Genomic DNA, 17416 nt, shown 5'->3' on the forward strand with positions numbered 1-17416 from the left:
AGTGGGGCGTGTGCAGGAGGCAGCTGATCGATGTTTCTCTCTCATCGATGTTTCTAACTCTCTCTCTCTCTCTCTCTCCCTTCCTCTCTGTAAAAAATCAATAAAATATATTTAAAAAAATTAAAAAAAAAAAAGTAAAATAAGCGTTAAAATATGGGTAGACAAGGCTATCCCAAGAAATGGAGAAACCAAATTGGTATGCAAATACAGTATGCAAAGATTATTTTATGCCTATGAGTAAGGGATTAAGTGAATGAGATGAAGTCTGTCATTTCTGAACTTTGTGGTTAAGTCATTACAAGAAAATCAGAAAATGATAGAATAGTATTAAAAAATGTACACAGAGCCCAGCCAGCATGGGCATTGACGTATGAACCAGGAGGTCACGGCTCGATTCCTTGGTCGGTGCACATGCTCAGCTTGCAAGCTCAATCCCCAGTGTGAGGCGTGCAGGAGGCAGCCCTTCAATGATTCTCTCTCATCATTGATGTTTCTCTCTCCCTTCTTTCTGAAATCAATAAAATTTTTTTTTTTTTAGAAAAGATGTACACAGAGAGACTGATTATTTACTAAATATATTTCCTTTCCTCCTGGGCACACAGCTGCACTACATTTCCTAGCCTTCCTTGCAGTTATTCATGTGGCCATTTGAGTTCTGGCCAGTGAAAATGGGCAGAAGAGATGTGCACCATTTCCCGGGCTGGCTTCTATCAATCTCCCATAAGAGCACCCCTCTCCTCTTTCCCCAACCACTGGCTGCATGGAGAGCGGTCTAAGGCCCGAGAGGAGCGTGGAGCCAAGCGCTTAAGTGACAGGATTCTTCACTGAGCCGCAAATAAATTCTTACTATGTTAAGCCACTGAGAGCTTTAGCCTTTAGGGAGGACCTAGATCCAATGACTGGTGTCCTCATGAGAGAAAGGAGAAAGGTCTGACACACAGGGAAGAGGGCTGTGTGAAGGCAGAGATTGGAGTGATGCAGCTGAAAGCCGAGGAACACCAGGAGCTGCCAGCAGCAGGAAGAGGCAAAGAAGGATTCTCCCCTCGAGCCTTCATAGGGAGGTGGCCTGGTGACACCTTGATTTGGTAAACAGCACTATAAGAATAAGTTTCTGTTGCTTTAGGCACCAAGTTATGGTAATTTGTTATGGCCGCCCTAGGAAACTCACCCAGATGAGCAGATTAGTCTGGGAATGAGTGTGAGTGCAGGTGGGAAGTTGTTAAGCCATATAGAAGCAAATATGCAGGAGGTCAATGGGGGAAGCAGTTAAAGGGGGCATCTGTAATCCTTTACATAATGAAGATAATTTTTTTTAAAGGAAACAAATAACTTGCCAATAAATTGGAGGAGTCCTAGCAATATCAGCACCTGGATGGCAACAGCTTTACCCAGGTAAGCTGGCTCTGGCAGGGAAGGAGTAGAGAAGGGTGTGGAAAGTGCACGGGATCAGAACTGACGGTCTTGGTGAGGTACCCCTTCGGGGGGTGAGCTCGGCACCTCAGAAGCCAGAGGTGGTGTAATGGAGAGCACAGAGGGGCTGGTGATAGACTTACTAAAGCAACAGAACCCGAGGAAGCCTGTCCACAAAAGCTGCTAAGTATTAATGAGTCTGTGTCTCACTAGCACCAGGAGGGGGAGTCCTTGAGAAACAAAACCACCCAAACCCTCTCCCTGCCCCGCTTCTTACTGTATCCTGCTAATCGTTTAGGTAAACCTAGCATGCTCAAATGTCCACCTTAATACAATGAAACTGCAGCATCTTTATGGGAATATAGTAGGAAGAGACCAAAACCAGAAAATTCAAACATTTTAGCAGGTAAAACATACTTATTAAGAAAAAAAAGCCATTATAGGTAGAAGAAAAATGTAATGCAATATTCCAACAGGAATTAAAAACAACTGGACAAGCAAATGCAGTGAGACAGCACAGCACAAATGAAAAACTTGATGGAGATGACCACACAACAGGTAGAAGTGAATGGGAACTGACAGGACTCAAAGGATTGAATTAAAGTATCTCAGAAACCTAAATTCAAGATGCACAAGGGGAAGATATTCAACTGAAAGAGAAAGAGAAAATAAGAGAAAGTGACAAGAAAAAGAGGCAAAGGCAATCTAAATTTAATATTGTTGAAAATTCAACTATATTGAATTTTATATTGAGAATAGAAGAAAATGGGACAAAATTAATATTAGGATGGTAATTCAATAAAACTTTCCTCCCCATGAAAAGAAAACACCCTGAATATAAATACTGTAAAGACACACTGTGTGCATACTTGGGAAAGTTGACTCAGAAGTGTCAATTTAAGAAAGATCCTACTAAAATTATGTCAACTCTGAGAAAGGTCTTAGTAAAAAAAGAAATCCTCTGGACCTCCAGGCAAAAAGACAAAGTGGCTTCTACAGTAAAGAAAAATTAGATGTCAGCAGGCTTCCTAGCAGCAATATATACTATAGAAAGATAAAAGGATAATTAGAAAACAAAGATGAGAAGTTAGAGACCATTGAGAAGATGTGCCCCCTGGTTGACCTTGGTGGTGGACCTGTCGGTTCCCATAGCTGGAGCTGTTTCAAGGTTGCAGCCTTGAGAGAATCAAGTGTTGCTGAGACCATCTTTCTGTACTGTACATGACTGAGCTTGTTAAGTTATATAAACTTAAGATTCTGGCTGATGGCTGCCCCAAGACAAGCCTTGTATGTAAGGTCCCTTGCATATTAAACCTGCCACTTGCCAATCTGAACTGGCCTGCCCCTTCAGTTGATCCGGGGGCCAGTTTTAGATTTCATCCCAGGGAATTCAAGGTTGCCAGTGAGCCAAACAGTAAAGAAACTTGTCGTTTTTTGTTTTGTTTTTTAAATCAACACAATTTAACTACTAGGAAAAAAACCAAAAATTTAAAACTAGAAAAAGAAAGCACAAATACACAAAATAATAAGGAAATAATTATCAAAACAAGAGTAAAATCATTAACTGCAAATACATCTGAACATCTGAAAAAAAAATCTAGGTGAAATAGTTTTTTAAGGAAAATGTAATATACCCAAACTAACCCTAGTAGAGATATATAAAATCCAAGCACCCATTTCCATAGATGAACTTAAGAAAGTTGTCACAGAGCTTCCCCTCAAAAAGGTCCAGGTCCAGTTAAGTTCATAGAATTCTATTAGCCTTTAAAGAATAGATGTTTCCAATGTTCTTTAAACTTTTTTCCAAGCATAGAAAACAAGAGAAGTAATCTAAATTATTATTTATCCTCACCTGAGGCTTTTTCCATTGATTTTTTTTAATATATTTCATTGATTTTTTACAGAGAGGAAGGGAGAGGGATAGAGAGTTAGAAACATCGATGAGAGAGAAACATAGATCAGCTGCCTCCTGCACACTCCCTACTGGGTATGTGCCTGCAACCCAGGTACATGCCCTTGATCGGAATCGGACCTGGGACCCTTGAGTCCGCAGGCCGACGCTCTATCCACTGAGCCAAACCAGTTAGGGCTACATTGATTTTTTTTATAGAGAGAGTGGAGGAGAGGGAGGAGTGGAGGGAGAGAGAGGGACAGACATCGATGTGAGAGAGACACATCAACTGGGTGCCTCCCATTTGCACCCTGACTGGGGCTAGAGATCGAGCCTGCAACCAAGGCACATGCCCTTGACAGGGAATCAAACCCGAGACCCTTCAGTCCACCAGCCAATGCTCTAACCACTAAGCAAAACCAGCCAGGGCTAAATTGTTTTTATGTAGCAAGTATATCATTGTTATCAAAATCTGATAGATTGCACACACACACAAAACCGTAGATTAATCTCAAACTTAAAAATATTAATGAAGCCCTGACTGGTTTGGCTCAGTGGATAGAGCGTCGGCCTGCGGACTGAAGGGTCCCAGGTTCGATTTCGGCCAAGGGCATGTACCTTGGTTGCGGGCACATCCCCAGTAGGGGGTTGCAGGAGGCAACTGATTGATGTTTCTCTCTCATCGATGTTTCTAACTCTCTATCCCTTTCCCTTCCTCTCTGTAAAAAATCAATAAAATATTTTAAAAAATATTAATGAAGTAAACAAGTAAATTATTTACAAACAGCCAAAACCGGTTAGGCTCAGTGGATAGAGCGTCGGCCTGCGGACTGAAAGGTCCCAGGTTCGATTTCGGCCAAGGGCATGTACCTTGGTTGCGGGCACATCCCCAGTAGGGGGTTGCAGGAGGCAACTGATTGATGTTTCTCTCTCATCGATGTTTCTAACTCTATCCCTTTCCCTTCCTCTCTGTAAAAAATCAATAAAATATATTAAAAAAAATTACTTACAAACAGACTCCACCGGCATCTTAAAAAATAATACATACATGGTGACTAAGTGGGTTTTATTCCAGGAATGCAAGTGTATCCGTCATATACCAAAAATCTCAGAGGCTTGACACAAAGTTTATTTCTTATGCTGAATGTCCAGTGAATGTCAGCAAGTGTGTGGCATGTGGGTGTGGGAATGCATTGTTCCACACAATCACTGCACACCATCCTGCGATCCTGCCGCCTCAACACAAAACAAGGAAACCGAACAGCAAGAGCCAAGTCTTGGCTCTGAAATGCGCCTACCCAGAAGTGACATATATCACACCTACTCCCCTTTCGCTGGCCAAAGTAAATCATTTAGCCGTGTGTCATTTCTCAGCATCCCGTTTTACCCCCTCTCATTATGCCTCTATGTTTTGGTGGTTGCCTTATAGATTACAGTATGATTCCTTAACTTATTACCATCTGCCTTGAATGAATTCTTACCCTTCACATACCATGTAAGTATGTTACCACAACTTCATTTCCCATTTTGGGAATTTGTTGTTGGTGTCACGTGTTTCACTATTACTTAGTTTATAAACCCCATACAAAATACTTTGTGTGTTTTTTTTAAATATATCTATTTTTTACTTTAGAGAGGAAGGGAGAGCGAGAGTGAGAGAGAGAAACATCAATGATGAGAGAGAATCATTTATTGGCTGCCTCATGCACACCCCCTACTGGGGATCAAGCCGGTAACCTGAGCATATGCCCTTGATCAGAATAGAACCCGGGACCCTCAGTCTGCAGGCTAACGCGTTATCCTCTGAGCCAAATCAGCTAGGGCCATAACACATTGTTAACATTACTTAGTCAACAGTCTTCTGGAGAAATCTAAAAATATGATCTTTTATATTTACCTGTACATTCACTTTCTGGCATCGGAAAGTGGTGGTGGGAGAACATTTCCTTGGCACTAGTCTCAGCTGGCACATTCTTAGGAATGCTTAAGAGGATGGCTTCTGGCCTGGGCCTAGCTAGATAGTCTCTTGGAAATGTTCCAGAAGAAATGAAGTGGGATTCTCTTGGTAGTCATTCCTTAACGTGGATAAGAATTGGGAGATGAATTCAGCTGCTTGGCACTTTCCTGTCACACTTGGCCTGCATAGCATTTTGATAAAACACCTGGCTGGGAGTGGGCATAGCTTATCCTGCCAGCCCTTAACTAGCCTGGGCAACCATCTGGAGACTGCGTGGGAGCCGGGTTAATGGTGTCAACTGAATGTAAATGAATCAGGAGGCTTTGCCAAAATCGAAAATGACCAAGTTTTATTCAAGGGTCTTAGGGTTTACAAATTGGAAATACTACCAGGTAAGCACTCAGAGTGTTCCAAAAAATAAAAAAGAGAAAAGTTGAGAGTTCTTATAGTAAAAATTACATCTTTGAAAAGAAATAGTATTGCATTCTGAGTCTCTGGATTGGTCTGAGATGGTAATCTTCCAGATGTCTGGTGGTTTGGACACATGAACATTCTTTCCTTAGTTCTTTATTTTTATTTTTTTTTAAGATTTTTTAATTTATTTCAGAGAGGAAGAGAGAGGGAGAGAGAGAGAAACAGTGATGAGAGAGAATCATTGATCAGCTGTCTCCTGCACACCCTACACTGGGAATCAAGTCTGAAACCTGGGTATGTGCCCTGACAGGGAATCAAACCATGGCCTCCTGGTTCATAGGTCGACACTCAACCACTCAGCAACACTGGCCAGGCTAAATCACAAATATCAGTATGAGCACGTGATGTATCTTCTCTCTGAAAGTATTATTTTCTTAGCGGAAATACAATCTAGAAAAAACGAACAGCTCAGTGTCCAGGGACATGCCTACTGTGGCTTCTCAAGTACCATTTCTCATTAAAAGGAACCAGGGCTCCTTGGAGAAATGGCTGATTCCAGTTCCGAGGCAGGAACTATACAAGATGAGCCTGGAATACCTTGTTGCATTAGAAGCAAGGAAAGTATGAAAGACTTAGGAAGACTCCTGGGACTGTATCTAAAGAGCTCAGCAGCTGACTTGTAGTGGCTCTCGCTGGCCAGGGAATGGGACAATTTGAGCATCAGAAAGAATAAAAATGAACCAATAAAACATCAAATCTTAAAATCCATCCATGACTTCATCATTGGTTACCTCTGGAGAAACCAGGTCATACCTTTTGAAAAATGAGAAAGAGGAAGAAGCAGGCATTGATCCTGCCTTTCCTGAACCGACTGTGCCCCAGGGTAACCAAATCGATGATAAGAGAAGTTTTCTTTGTAGAGGATTTCCAGCTAATTCATGAAGAAGAAATGATAGAATCCCACCGTTTTCGAACTCCTGATAACAGCAAGGGACAATGATCATCCACGACATCTAAACAACATTTAGTGAAAAGTTGATGGGATCATTATAATGGATGGATAGCATGTTCCTTCTAGTGTGATAACAATATGACATATTGAACATCATCCATGAAGTATTTTTTTTACAATTATGTAAAGGAATGCATATATATGTGTGTGTGTGTGTGTGTGTGTGTATATATATATATATATATATATATCTGTGTGTGTGTAATTGATTTCAGAGAGGAAGGGAGAAGGAGAGAGAAACATCAATGATAAGAGATAATCCTTGATTGATTTGCCTCTCGCATGCCCTACACTGGGGATTGAGCCCGCAACCTGGGCATGTGCCCTGACCAGGAATCAAACCCCAACCTCCTGGTTCATAGGTCAACACTCCATCACTGAGCCATGCCAGCTGGGCCATCTGTGAAGTATTTTTACAAAAATTTTTAACCTAAATCTGATCAAGCCCTCAGATTTAACTGCCAGTTCACTGGAAATACTGGGACATAGAAACATTGTATGTTAGGGTTCTACCAGGAAGCAGATGATAAACTCAGATTAGCACAATTAGCAGAGCGGGTATTTTCAAAGGGAAGGCAGAATGTGATGGGTAGTGCAGGATCCTGGAATGAGCAACAGAGAAGCCTTTACCAGTAGGAGGGAGAGATTACCAGAATCTGGAAGGGGAGGGAGTTGTGTAGAGCAAGGGTCTTGAGAGAAATTGTCACCTTCAGTCATGAAGCAGACAAAGCAGGGAGGGAGCCAGGGAAATAAACAGTGTGACCTCATTCTCCTCCCTCCCTCCCATTCCTACCAGGGCTCCCTATTGGCCAAACCCAACTGAAGCCAGAGAGCCTGGCTGATATAGTCCCCACAGGTCAGTCTCCTGGGGGCAAAGACCAGAGTGGAGAAGGCTGGAAGAGGACCTGAATGGAGCAAATGAGTAAAATCTGTCACCAGCATGACAAATAATGCCACGAGGATGCAATCAGCAAAATTCAGAATGCAGAAAATTCTCCAGGACTAATAACCTTCTTTTCTCCTTCCTTCCATCAAATAAATTGCCAAGAGGAAAGAAAGAGGCAGGATGCGGGAAGCTATAAATTAAACAACTTTTTTCCCTCCCTAACAAATAAATTGCAAAAGGAATAAAAAGAAGGGGCGGGCTATAAATTAAAAGACATTTCAAACAACACAAAGTGTAGATCTTGTTTGGACCTGATTCTAATAAATCACTGTTAAAAAAAAATAATAAGCTTCTAAAAAAATCAAGGAAATTTGAACACAGTCTGGGTATTTGAGTATATGAAAGAATTATTGATGAGTTTTTATTTTTAGAAGTAATGTGCTTATGGAGGGGGGAGAGAATGAATGAATGGATGAATGAATGAATGAATGTGAATGCTTATAGAGATACATACAAAAGTGTCTGGGATTTGCTCCAAAATAATCAAGTGGAGTATAAGGGAATGGGAGGGGGCATGTATGAAATAAGAATGGCTTGTCTGACCGGTGTGGCTCAATGGTTGAGCTTCAACCTATGAACCAGGAGGGCATGGTTAGATTCCTGGTCAGGGCACGTTGCAGGCTCGATCCCCAGTAGGGGGTGTGCAGGAGGCAGCCAATCTATGATCCTCTCTCCTCATTGACATTTCTTTGTCTCTCTCCTTCTCCCTTCCTCTCTGAGATCAATAAAAAATTATTTTTTAAAAAAGGAAACAAGAATGGCCATGAGTTCATTATCATGAATATGGGGATAGCTACATAGGGTGCATTATCTTTCTCTCTCTACTTTTGTATGTGTTTGACATTTTCCATTAAAAATAGTAAAAAAGTATCAATACTCATACTGTCCTTGTTTTGCTTGTCATATAGCAATATGTCTTGGATATCATTCAATACCACTGCATACGGAGCTGCTTCTTTCTAATCTTTCAAAAATGTATGTGCATGTGTATCTGTCACAAACATGAACAACACCACGAGGATGCAGTCAGCATATGCATGCCATGTGCTTTTTACACAAATAGTAGCATACTCTACACCAGCGGTCGCCAAACTTTTGGACTTCAGGGACCACTGGTTGGAGACCGCTGCTCCAAAGGTTTCCACAGTACAAAATATATCTTGGAGATCACACCACATTGATACAAAGACAGCTTCCACATTCCTTTCCCTTTTAAAAAATAATACGTTTTTATTGATTTTTGAGGGAGAGGAAGGGAAAGGGAGAGAGAAACATTGATTGGCTGCTTCCTGCATCCCTCCTACTAGGTATCGAGCCTACAATCTGGGCATGTTCCCCGATCAGGAATCGAACTGGGGACCTCTAGCTGCATGGGACAATACTCAACCAACTGAGTCACACCGGCCAGGACTGATTTTTATATTATGTTTAATGGGTAATGCATGGGGGTGGGGGAGGGGAAACCCTATGTTTTCTTCCCATATATTTAGTTACTTTAAGCCTTTTTATGTAAAACATAACATACATTACGGCATAAAATATAAAGGTACAACCTAATAACTTGTAAAATGAGCACCTCATAATCATAATGGTCGAGAAACAGAACATTGCTACCCCCACTAAAACCCCCAGTATGGTTTTTCCCGATCAAAATTTGCTCCTTTCCTCTCGTTGGTAACCACTATGTGGACTTCTATAGTATTTGTTTCTGTGCTTTTTGTGGTTTTGCCACCTAATTATGCATTCCTAAGCACTGTCTTTAATATTCATCCATGTTGCATGTAGCCATGATTCATTCATTCTCAGTGCTCAGTATCGTATGTATGTACCATGATTCATTTATCCAGGTGGAATTTATCTTGCCAGAGGTTTGTGGTAGGCCTCCAGTTGATTTTCTTTTCAGATGACTAGCAAATTGCGCTAACAATATTTATTGAGCAATCCATCTTTTGTCCACTGATTTAGATGCCACCTTTATTGTTTATTAAATAACCTTATATATTTTGGTCTACTTTCAGACTCACCCATTTGCTCCATTCATCTCTCTGTCTATTCCTGAGTTCACAATGAATTATTCATCTGACTTTGTAATACACTTTAAGAGGTGGCAGAGTTTGTCTCCCCAGATTTCTCTTTTTTTCCCCCTGGGACTTTTCTTGAAGTCAGTTTGTTAAGTTCCAAGATAACCTTGTTAGACTATTTATTTGCATCCCATTAAAAGCATAGATTAAGAGATGAAAGATGGCATCTTTTCTTTATTGAATCTTCTAGCCAAAAATGGGAATGTGCCTTTTTCCTTTACATAGGTCCTTATGCCACATAATTGACTTTAAAAGTTTTATTCATAAGTCTCCTGCACATTTTTTGATAAAGTAACTCATTCACTTAAGCGTTTGAATAGTATTCCAATAGTTTTCTGCCACGATGTATTTAATTATTCCACCTTTGAATGGCATTTGAATAAATATGTTTCTAAATTTATTCTGTTACAAATAGTGACTGGTCCATATAGATCCTGGCTTATCTCTGCTACAAACATGCACAGATTGCATTTTCTCAAGATGGCCATAGGAATATCTCCTATCCCACACGTTCTGACAATGTGACTATTATGGGCTGACTTGTTGCTGCCACCTGGTGGCCAATAGAAACATTGCAAGACCGGCTGTTCTCTTTTTTTTTTTTTTAGAGAAGTTTATATTCATTCATTCATTCATTCATTCATTCATTCCACAAACAGTCACAATCTCTGATAGTGGGTGGTCAAATGTACTTAAAAAAGAGCATATTCTAACGTTACAATTTTTGTATGCTTTCACGTATGGTCATGACATATCACTTAGAAGTCAACAATCTCCTATACTTTCTTCCAAAAATCAAAATTCTCTAAAAACTGAGAGACTTTTCATTAGTTTACAGAAGCTGACTCAGTAGTAAAACCTAATCTGAACTGACATAAGGCTATTTGTATGTTTATTATTACACATTTATTCCTATATAATATGTATTTATTCCCTGGGTAAATATGAATGTTTGGTTATGGGGTGCTATTCTAGACCCCTCTAGGGATGTTATGTAATAGTGAGTCGTTCTCGAAGTGTGGTGCCCAGACCAGCAGCATCAGCACCACTCGGAAACTTGTTAGAAATGGAAATTCTCAGGCCCCATCCAAGACCTATTAAATCAAAAAACTCTGGGGTGGGGTCCAGCCATCTGTGCTTTAACGAGCCCTCCTGGTGATTCTGAGTCATGCACAAGTGTGAGAATCACTAATATAGAGTATGTGCACTGCGTTCTATTTATAAAAATTCTAAAGCCCTGAATTCCAAAGCATACCCTCCCACTCCCCCTTCCCCCCAGTTTCAGAGAAAGGATTCCTTGTAGGTCTCTCTTTTGAAATTTCAAGTAACATTAAAGGAACCCATGAGATTTTTTTATGTTAAAAAGGGAGGCAGAGGTTCCTTGTAGGAAGGGAGAAAGAGTGTAAGAAGAAAAAAATTCCATTGTATTAAGATACCTCCTAATTCATTCATATCCATTCCCATATTGGTAAGCATTTAGAATGTTGCTAATCTTTTGCTATCGCAGATAAAAGCCATGATGACTATCCTTTCCTACCTATCTTTTCCTACACTGGGTAAGGTCTTCTCCAGGCAGGTATGCCTCACGGCGGAGTTGCTGAGTCACAGGACACGCACATTCAACTTTCCTAAAACATGCCAATCTTCTCTTCAAACTGGTAGTACCAGTGTTTGGGCCCCCACCCAAGGGGTTCCTGGCCTTCCTAGTATTGACAGAGCTGTGGGTATTTTGTTTTGTTTTTGTCATTCTCGTAGTTGTCAACTTTTCTCTCCTGTCTTTTTAATTTGCATTTCCCTAAAAATTCAGAAGTTGAGCCTCTCTTCAACCAATCTGTTGTTTGGGAATAAACATTTTGCCTTTTAACTTGCCTCTCTACCTTCCAAGCATAGATTTCTAGAACTCCATAAGACCTCTCTGGTCGGAGGCAGTAACCCATGAAAAGTGCTTTGGCTCCCTGGTTATTATCACTTGGACTGGGGATATTATAGACTCTATTTTACAACTCAGGACTGTGAAGCCACTTTTGTTTGTTCTAGGTGGCATCTGGGCACCCCCAGAGGCAAGGGGTGACAAGATGGGTGCAGGGCTGAGGGCCATGGCGCCAGCAGCAACAACAAACATTGAGGGGAAGAAAGCCCACACCTCAGGTTGTAATTTCTCAAATATTATCTTGCTTCATTTTCAAGTGCTGTTTACTGAAGCCCGCCCGTGTACCAGGACGGTAGTGCGTTCTCCCACTTCATGCATTCCACGGAGCCTGCCAAGTGCGCCTCCTCTGTGCCAGGCTCGGTCAGGCCCTGGAAATTCAGATGTAAACAAAGCGGATCTGGCCCCGGTCAGTGTCGCTCACTATCTGTGTTAGTCAGGGCCACCATAACACACTGGGCGGCTTAGACAATAGAAAGTTATTTTCGCACAATCCTGGAGGTTAGACGTCCGAGACCAAGATGTCAGCAGGGTCGTTTGCTTCTTGGCTTGTAGATAGAAGGCCGTCTTCCTCCAGTGTCTCCAGGCGGTCTTTCCTCTGTCTCAAATCTCCTCTTCTTATAAGGACACCAGTCATACTGGATGAGAGCCCACCTCACCTACATGAACTCATTTGACCTTATCTCTTTAAAGCCCCTAGTTCTAAATGGAGTCATATTCTGAGGCGCTGGGGTTAGGATTGCAACCTACGAATTGGGATGGGGGTGGGGGGGAGACACAGCTCAGCCATAACGCTGTGTAATGGGAGAAGCAGACATTAATCCAAAATTCACGACGACTAGTATATGGAAATTACAGCTGTGGTCCCTGGGGCTGTGAGAGCCAGTGGGGGAAGGGACTACTGGATGAGATGCCTTCCCTGAAGAAGTGACATTCAGGCTGAGACCTGAAAAAAAGGTGGGGGTTAAGCAGAGGAGGGAACAGCAGAGCAGGCTGAGGGAACAGGATGTGCAGAGAGATAGTGGTACCTGGCAGGCGTCTGAGAAACCGAAAGGCAGCCAGCAGGGCAGGTTGCTGTGGGACCTCTAGGGATGTAAGCCTTGAACCAGATAAAATCCACCTGGTATTCCTTAAAAAATACAGATCCCTTGCCCTGGCTGGGTGGGTCAGTCGGCTGGAGCGTCGTCTCATATACCATAAGGTTTCAGGTTTGATTCCTGGTCAGGGCACATACCCAGGTTGTGGGATTGACCCCCAGTCAGGATGCATGTGGGAGGCAACAGATCAATGTTTCTCTCTCTCTCCTCCTATCCTCTCTATCTAAAATCAATTTTTTTTAAAAAAAAATGAGAAAATAAAAACACAGATCCCGGGCCTCACCCTAGGTCCACTGAATCAGAAGCTCCAAGATGAAGCTGCATTTTTTATTTTGAAAAAATATCAAATCCCTGGAAAAATTGAAAGAAAAGTACAAGGAACACTTGGATACCCTTCACCTATATTCATTTATTGTTAGCATTTTGGCAATTTATGCTTTCCTTTCTCCTTTCATTGCTGTCCCTTCAGCATGCGTTCCTAGGAATAAGAGAAGAACCTTTTCCTCCATAAGCACATTACCATCGTCATATCTCGGAATATTAACATTAATTAAATAATGTCACCCAGCATCCAAGCAACATTTACTTTCCAACTCAGGATCCAATCAAGGATATGTATCCCTTACTCCTTCTAATCTAGAATAGCTCCTGCCTTAAGGCTTGTGGAGTGCCCCACATTCTAGATCTGTCTAAATTTTCCTCATGATTAAAATCAGGTTAAGTATTTTTGGCAAGAATAAGACATAGGAGATGTTGAGTCCATCATACCGTGTCGCACAGAAGCCACAGCGTCAGCTGGCCCACTCTTGGGGACGTGGGTTTGATCACTGGATTCTGGTGGAGACTGCCGGGTCTCTCTATTGTAAAGGTGTCTGTCTCCCTTTTCAGTCAGTAAATAATCGGTGTTGTGATGTTTTGAACCATGTGACTACTTGTTACCCCAAACCTCTCCCTCAGTGGCTTCAGCACCTGTTGAGGACTGTTGCTTCCTCAATTGATTATTATATTGGGGATTGTAAAATGGAATCTGCATTTATCAATAAGTGCCCCAGGTGACTCTTCTACTTAAGGAATATGGGAAACTCTGTTTAAGTCAGGTAACAAGGTATTGCTATCAGGGCAGCTGGAGGCATTAACTAAGACTCATTAGAATCAGTTAAAATGCATATCCCTAGGCCCCATACCACACCAAGGAGTGAGAAAGGAGTACAAAGAATAGGCCTAAGAAGCAGCATTTTTTGCAAAGTTCCCAAAGTTTGAGAAACACAGACCTAGTTGGTCTAGTTGGTGATCCTTAGCCTTGCTGCTCATTGCATTTTTAACTCACGTGGGAAGTGTTTTTTCTCTGGGAAGTGTTTTATTATTATTATTATTATTATTATTATTATTACTAGAGGCCCGATGCATGAAATTCGTGCAAGAGTAGGCCTTCCTTCCCCCGGCTGCCGGGACTGGCTTTTCCTCTGGCACTCGGGCCCCAGCTTTGTCCAGAAGGACATCTGGAATGACATCCAGTCTAATTAGCATATTACCCTTTTATTATTATAGCCTAGAGGCCCGATGCATGAAATTCAGGCAAGGGGCTTGGCCCTCACAGCCCCGGCTTCGGAAAGTCGTTAGGAAGGACATTCGGAAGGTCATTCGACTGTCCAGTCTAATTAGCATATTATGCTTTTATTATTATAGATTATTATTATCTGTGTGTGTGCATGTGTGTTTAAAAGTACAAACCCCATGTCCAGAATTTAATTCATATGGTCTGGGGTAGAGCCTGGGCATCAACACTTTTAAAAGGTCCTTTTGTGATACCAATGTACTGCCAACACTGAGAGCCACAGGGCTAGGAGGGTTCTTTCTAAATCAAATATAAAAATGAAAATTCATCTGCCCCCACCTGGTTGCCATTAAACTCACAGCATCACAGGCCTGAGCTCACCTGCCAGCCAGGAACATCTGGTGCTCTCTCCACACCACTGATGGGCCCCCCACTGTGTGCAAACAGCCCAGCCTGTGCTCTTCAGGGAGCTTACAAAAGAGGTTGAAAAGAGGTCACTTCCCTAAAAAGTGTGAGGACGTGGGAAAAATGCACACAAAAACACATGCAAGTATTGTACAATCAGAGTTTTATAGACCAGGAAACGGACACTCTGGAAGGGGAAATGACTGGCCAGCAGGTTCATGGCAGAGCCAGGACTCTTACCCAGGGTTTCTTTCTCCAACTTGGCTCATTTTTACTTGGGCCCTCCAGGCCCTGCTGCACTTCCTGCACCTCTGTTGGTTGGGCCTGGCCTGGAGCCAACATCTTCACCAGCAGCATCAGCCACCTTAGCCTCAGCCAGGCCTTGGGCTATTAGTTGAATGAACGAGTCCAGCCAGTCCAGCACTTGCCCACTGGCTGGCATTGAAACCAGTGGATTAAATAAATCCCTTTGAGCTGGATTAGCTCATTTTATTTTTAATTTTTTAATTTTACAGATTCAGGAGTCTCTAGGCCTTCCTTATTCTAGAGTCTTTGCCTTGCATCATAGCAACTATATAGGTGTCTCCCCAAAATGCATTACTTACTTTACAGCTGATAGCTCAATTGATGTTTCTTTCTTTTCAGATTTAACCAACTGGAATGAATAATTATTCAAAGAGTGCATACATTTTTTAGGACACCATGTGTAATTCACCCAAATTCTACCTTCCATATACTTTATATGTAACTATGAACCCTTAAATTGCAGTTAATTGGTTGACCTAAAGTTATATAGATATTTAATTCTATAATTATAAATATCACTGTTCCAAATTTTATTTTATTTTATTTTTTAAAATATATTTTTAATGATTTCAGAGAGAAAGGGAAAAGGAGAAAGAGAAACATCAATGATGAGAGAGAATCATTGATTGGTTGCCTCCTGCAAGTTCCCCAACCAGGGCCTGGGCTGGGGAGGAGCCTGAGACCAAGGTACATGCCCTTGACCAGAATTGAACCTGGGACCTTTTGATTTGTGCTCTATCCACAGAGCTAAACCGGCTAGGGCCAACTTCACTCTTTTGTATGTGGGAATCTAGTTGTCCTTGCACCATTTGTTGAAAAGACTGCTCTTTTTCCACAACATTGACTTGTCATTCTTGTTGAAAATCAATTGGTTGTAAATGTAAGAGTATATATCTGGACTCTCAGTTTTATCCTGCTGGTCTTTGTGTCTGTCCTTTTAGGCACATCATACTTGTTTGATTACTACAGTAAGTTTTGAAACCAGGAAGTGTGAGTCCTTCGCCTTATTCTGAGAATACTTGAGCTTCTGGTATCAAACATTGTCAGTGGTATGAATGGGCAGCACAGCACAGGGATTTGGGCCCATTCTCAAAGGTTCATTCCAGGGACACAGACTCCAAGTTCTGCCTTGAAGAGATGATTCCCACCCTGTCAGCCGACAGCTCTTTGTGACTAATCAATGGAAACATTCTGTGGAGAACCAGGATTCCCTTGAGTTAACATCACTTTAAGTCCTCCCTACCTGCCCTGCTTTCTAATTGCTCTTACTGAAACAGTGTCATTCACAACTGGATTATTACTGAACTGAGAGAGGTCAGGGGGGAGTGGGTGGTGCTTTCAGAGGACTTGGGGGCCCCAAGATGAGCCCAATGCAGAGGTTTTCACTCCCCCATGAAAGGTTACTGAGTTTCCTTAGCAAAGAGAAAATCACTAAACTCAGGTTATACCATTAGCCTCAGAAGAACATTGCTAGTTAGTAATGACCCAGGGGAGTTCTTCACACAAGACCGCTGGGGACTGAATCCACTGGGTACCATCCCCAAACCCCCCAAATTTAAACCTTGTCTGCACCCGCTGCCTGGCCCTAGGGCTCTAATCTGGAGGCCGAGCAAGCTCAGGAAACAAGGCCCTTTGTGGAGAAGAGAACTCTATTGTTGGAAAGCCAGTGTTCAGGGAGTGTGGATTCCAGAGAATGTTTTGGGATGCCCCCTCCCCTCTTTGTTTAACTTTCTCTCCTCTTCCTGAGGGGGTGGGAGTGACAGGGCCCTCTCTACAGCAACCTCAAGGTAGTTAAATCCTTTGTCTTGCAAAGAAAAGATGGTGCTCAGAGCTTTCGGGCCAGGAAAGAGGCTTAGATTTGGTGACAGAAACCACCAGGTGTTTTCCTTTTCGTTTTTAGCATGAAATCTCCGAGAGGCAGCCCCTTTCTAGATCGTGGCGGACGTCAGCGGAGGTACGACCACTTCCTTCCTCCGGCGCTTCACCTCCTTTCTTCCCAGAAAGAGGAAATGATGCGAGTCCCCGTCGCAGGCCCCGGGCCCGCCGCGTTCACTGTCGCGCTCCTGCTCTCCGCCCCACAGACCAGCTGGGGGACCTGCCCCCACAGACCAGTCCCCACGACAAGGCCTGGCCGGTCTCCTCGACGTCCTAGGAAGCCTCCGGCTCAGGCTGCGCAGCCCTCAAGGTAGGGACTCGAATGCCTGGCTCTGCGCCGATTCTGGGTGACCTCGGGCTCCTCCCGGGGCTTGCCGGTGCCCTCCGTCAAATGGGAGCAAGGATCCAGCCCTGGGCTTCCCTTCCAAAGGCGGCGGCGGCGGCGGGGAAGGGGACGACCATAAGGAAAACTCCTCCAAAGCCTGGCTGCGTCCCAACTGCCTTGCATTTCCAGCTGCTGTGAGGAGGAGCCCCCCACCT

At 42.7% G+C, this 17416-nt stretch overlaps 1 protein-coding gene across 2 annotated transcripts in view; it reads left to right on the plus strand.

Moving 5' to 3' along the window:
* ACTR5 (ARP5 actin-related protein 5 homolog (yeast)) overlaps positions 1–8234 on the plus strand; it is a 26562-nt gene extending 18328 nt beyond the window's left edge. Inside the window, exon 9 of one of the 2 annotated variants that reach the window (XR_001512460.1) lies at positions 1319–2232. Coding sequence is in view for 1 of the 2 variants with exons in the window: in XM_015558426.1 (XP_015413912.1) it covers positions 7481–7593 (113 nt within the window). In the remaining variant the exon portion in view is untranslated. Of the gene's footprint in view, positions 1–1318; positions 2233–7480 lie in introns of those variants that run through there. The other variant, XM_015558426.1, reaches the window with a different exon arrangement.
* Positions 8235–17416: the final 9182 nt, after the last annotated feature.

This window comes from Myotis davidii, unplaced genomic scaffold (assembly GCF_000327345.1).
Source record: "Myotis davidii unplaced genomic scaffold, ASM32734v1 scaffold1113, whole genome shotgun sequence".
Lineage (NCBI taxonomy): Eukaryota > Metazoa > Chordata > Mammalia > Chiroptera > Vespertilionidae > Myotis > Myotis davidii.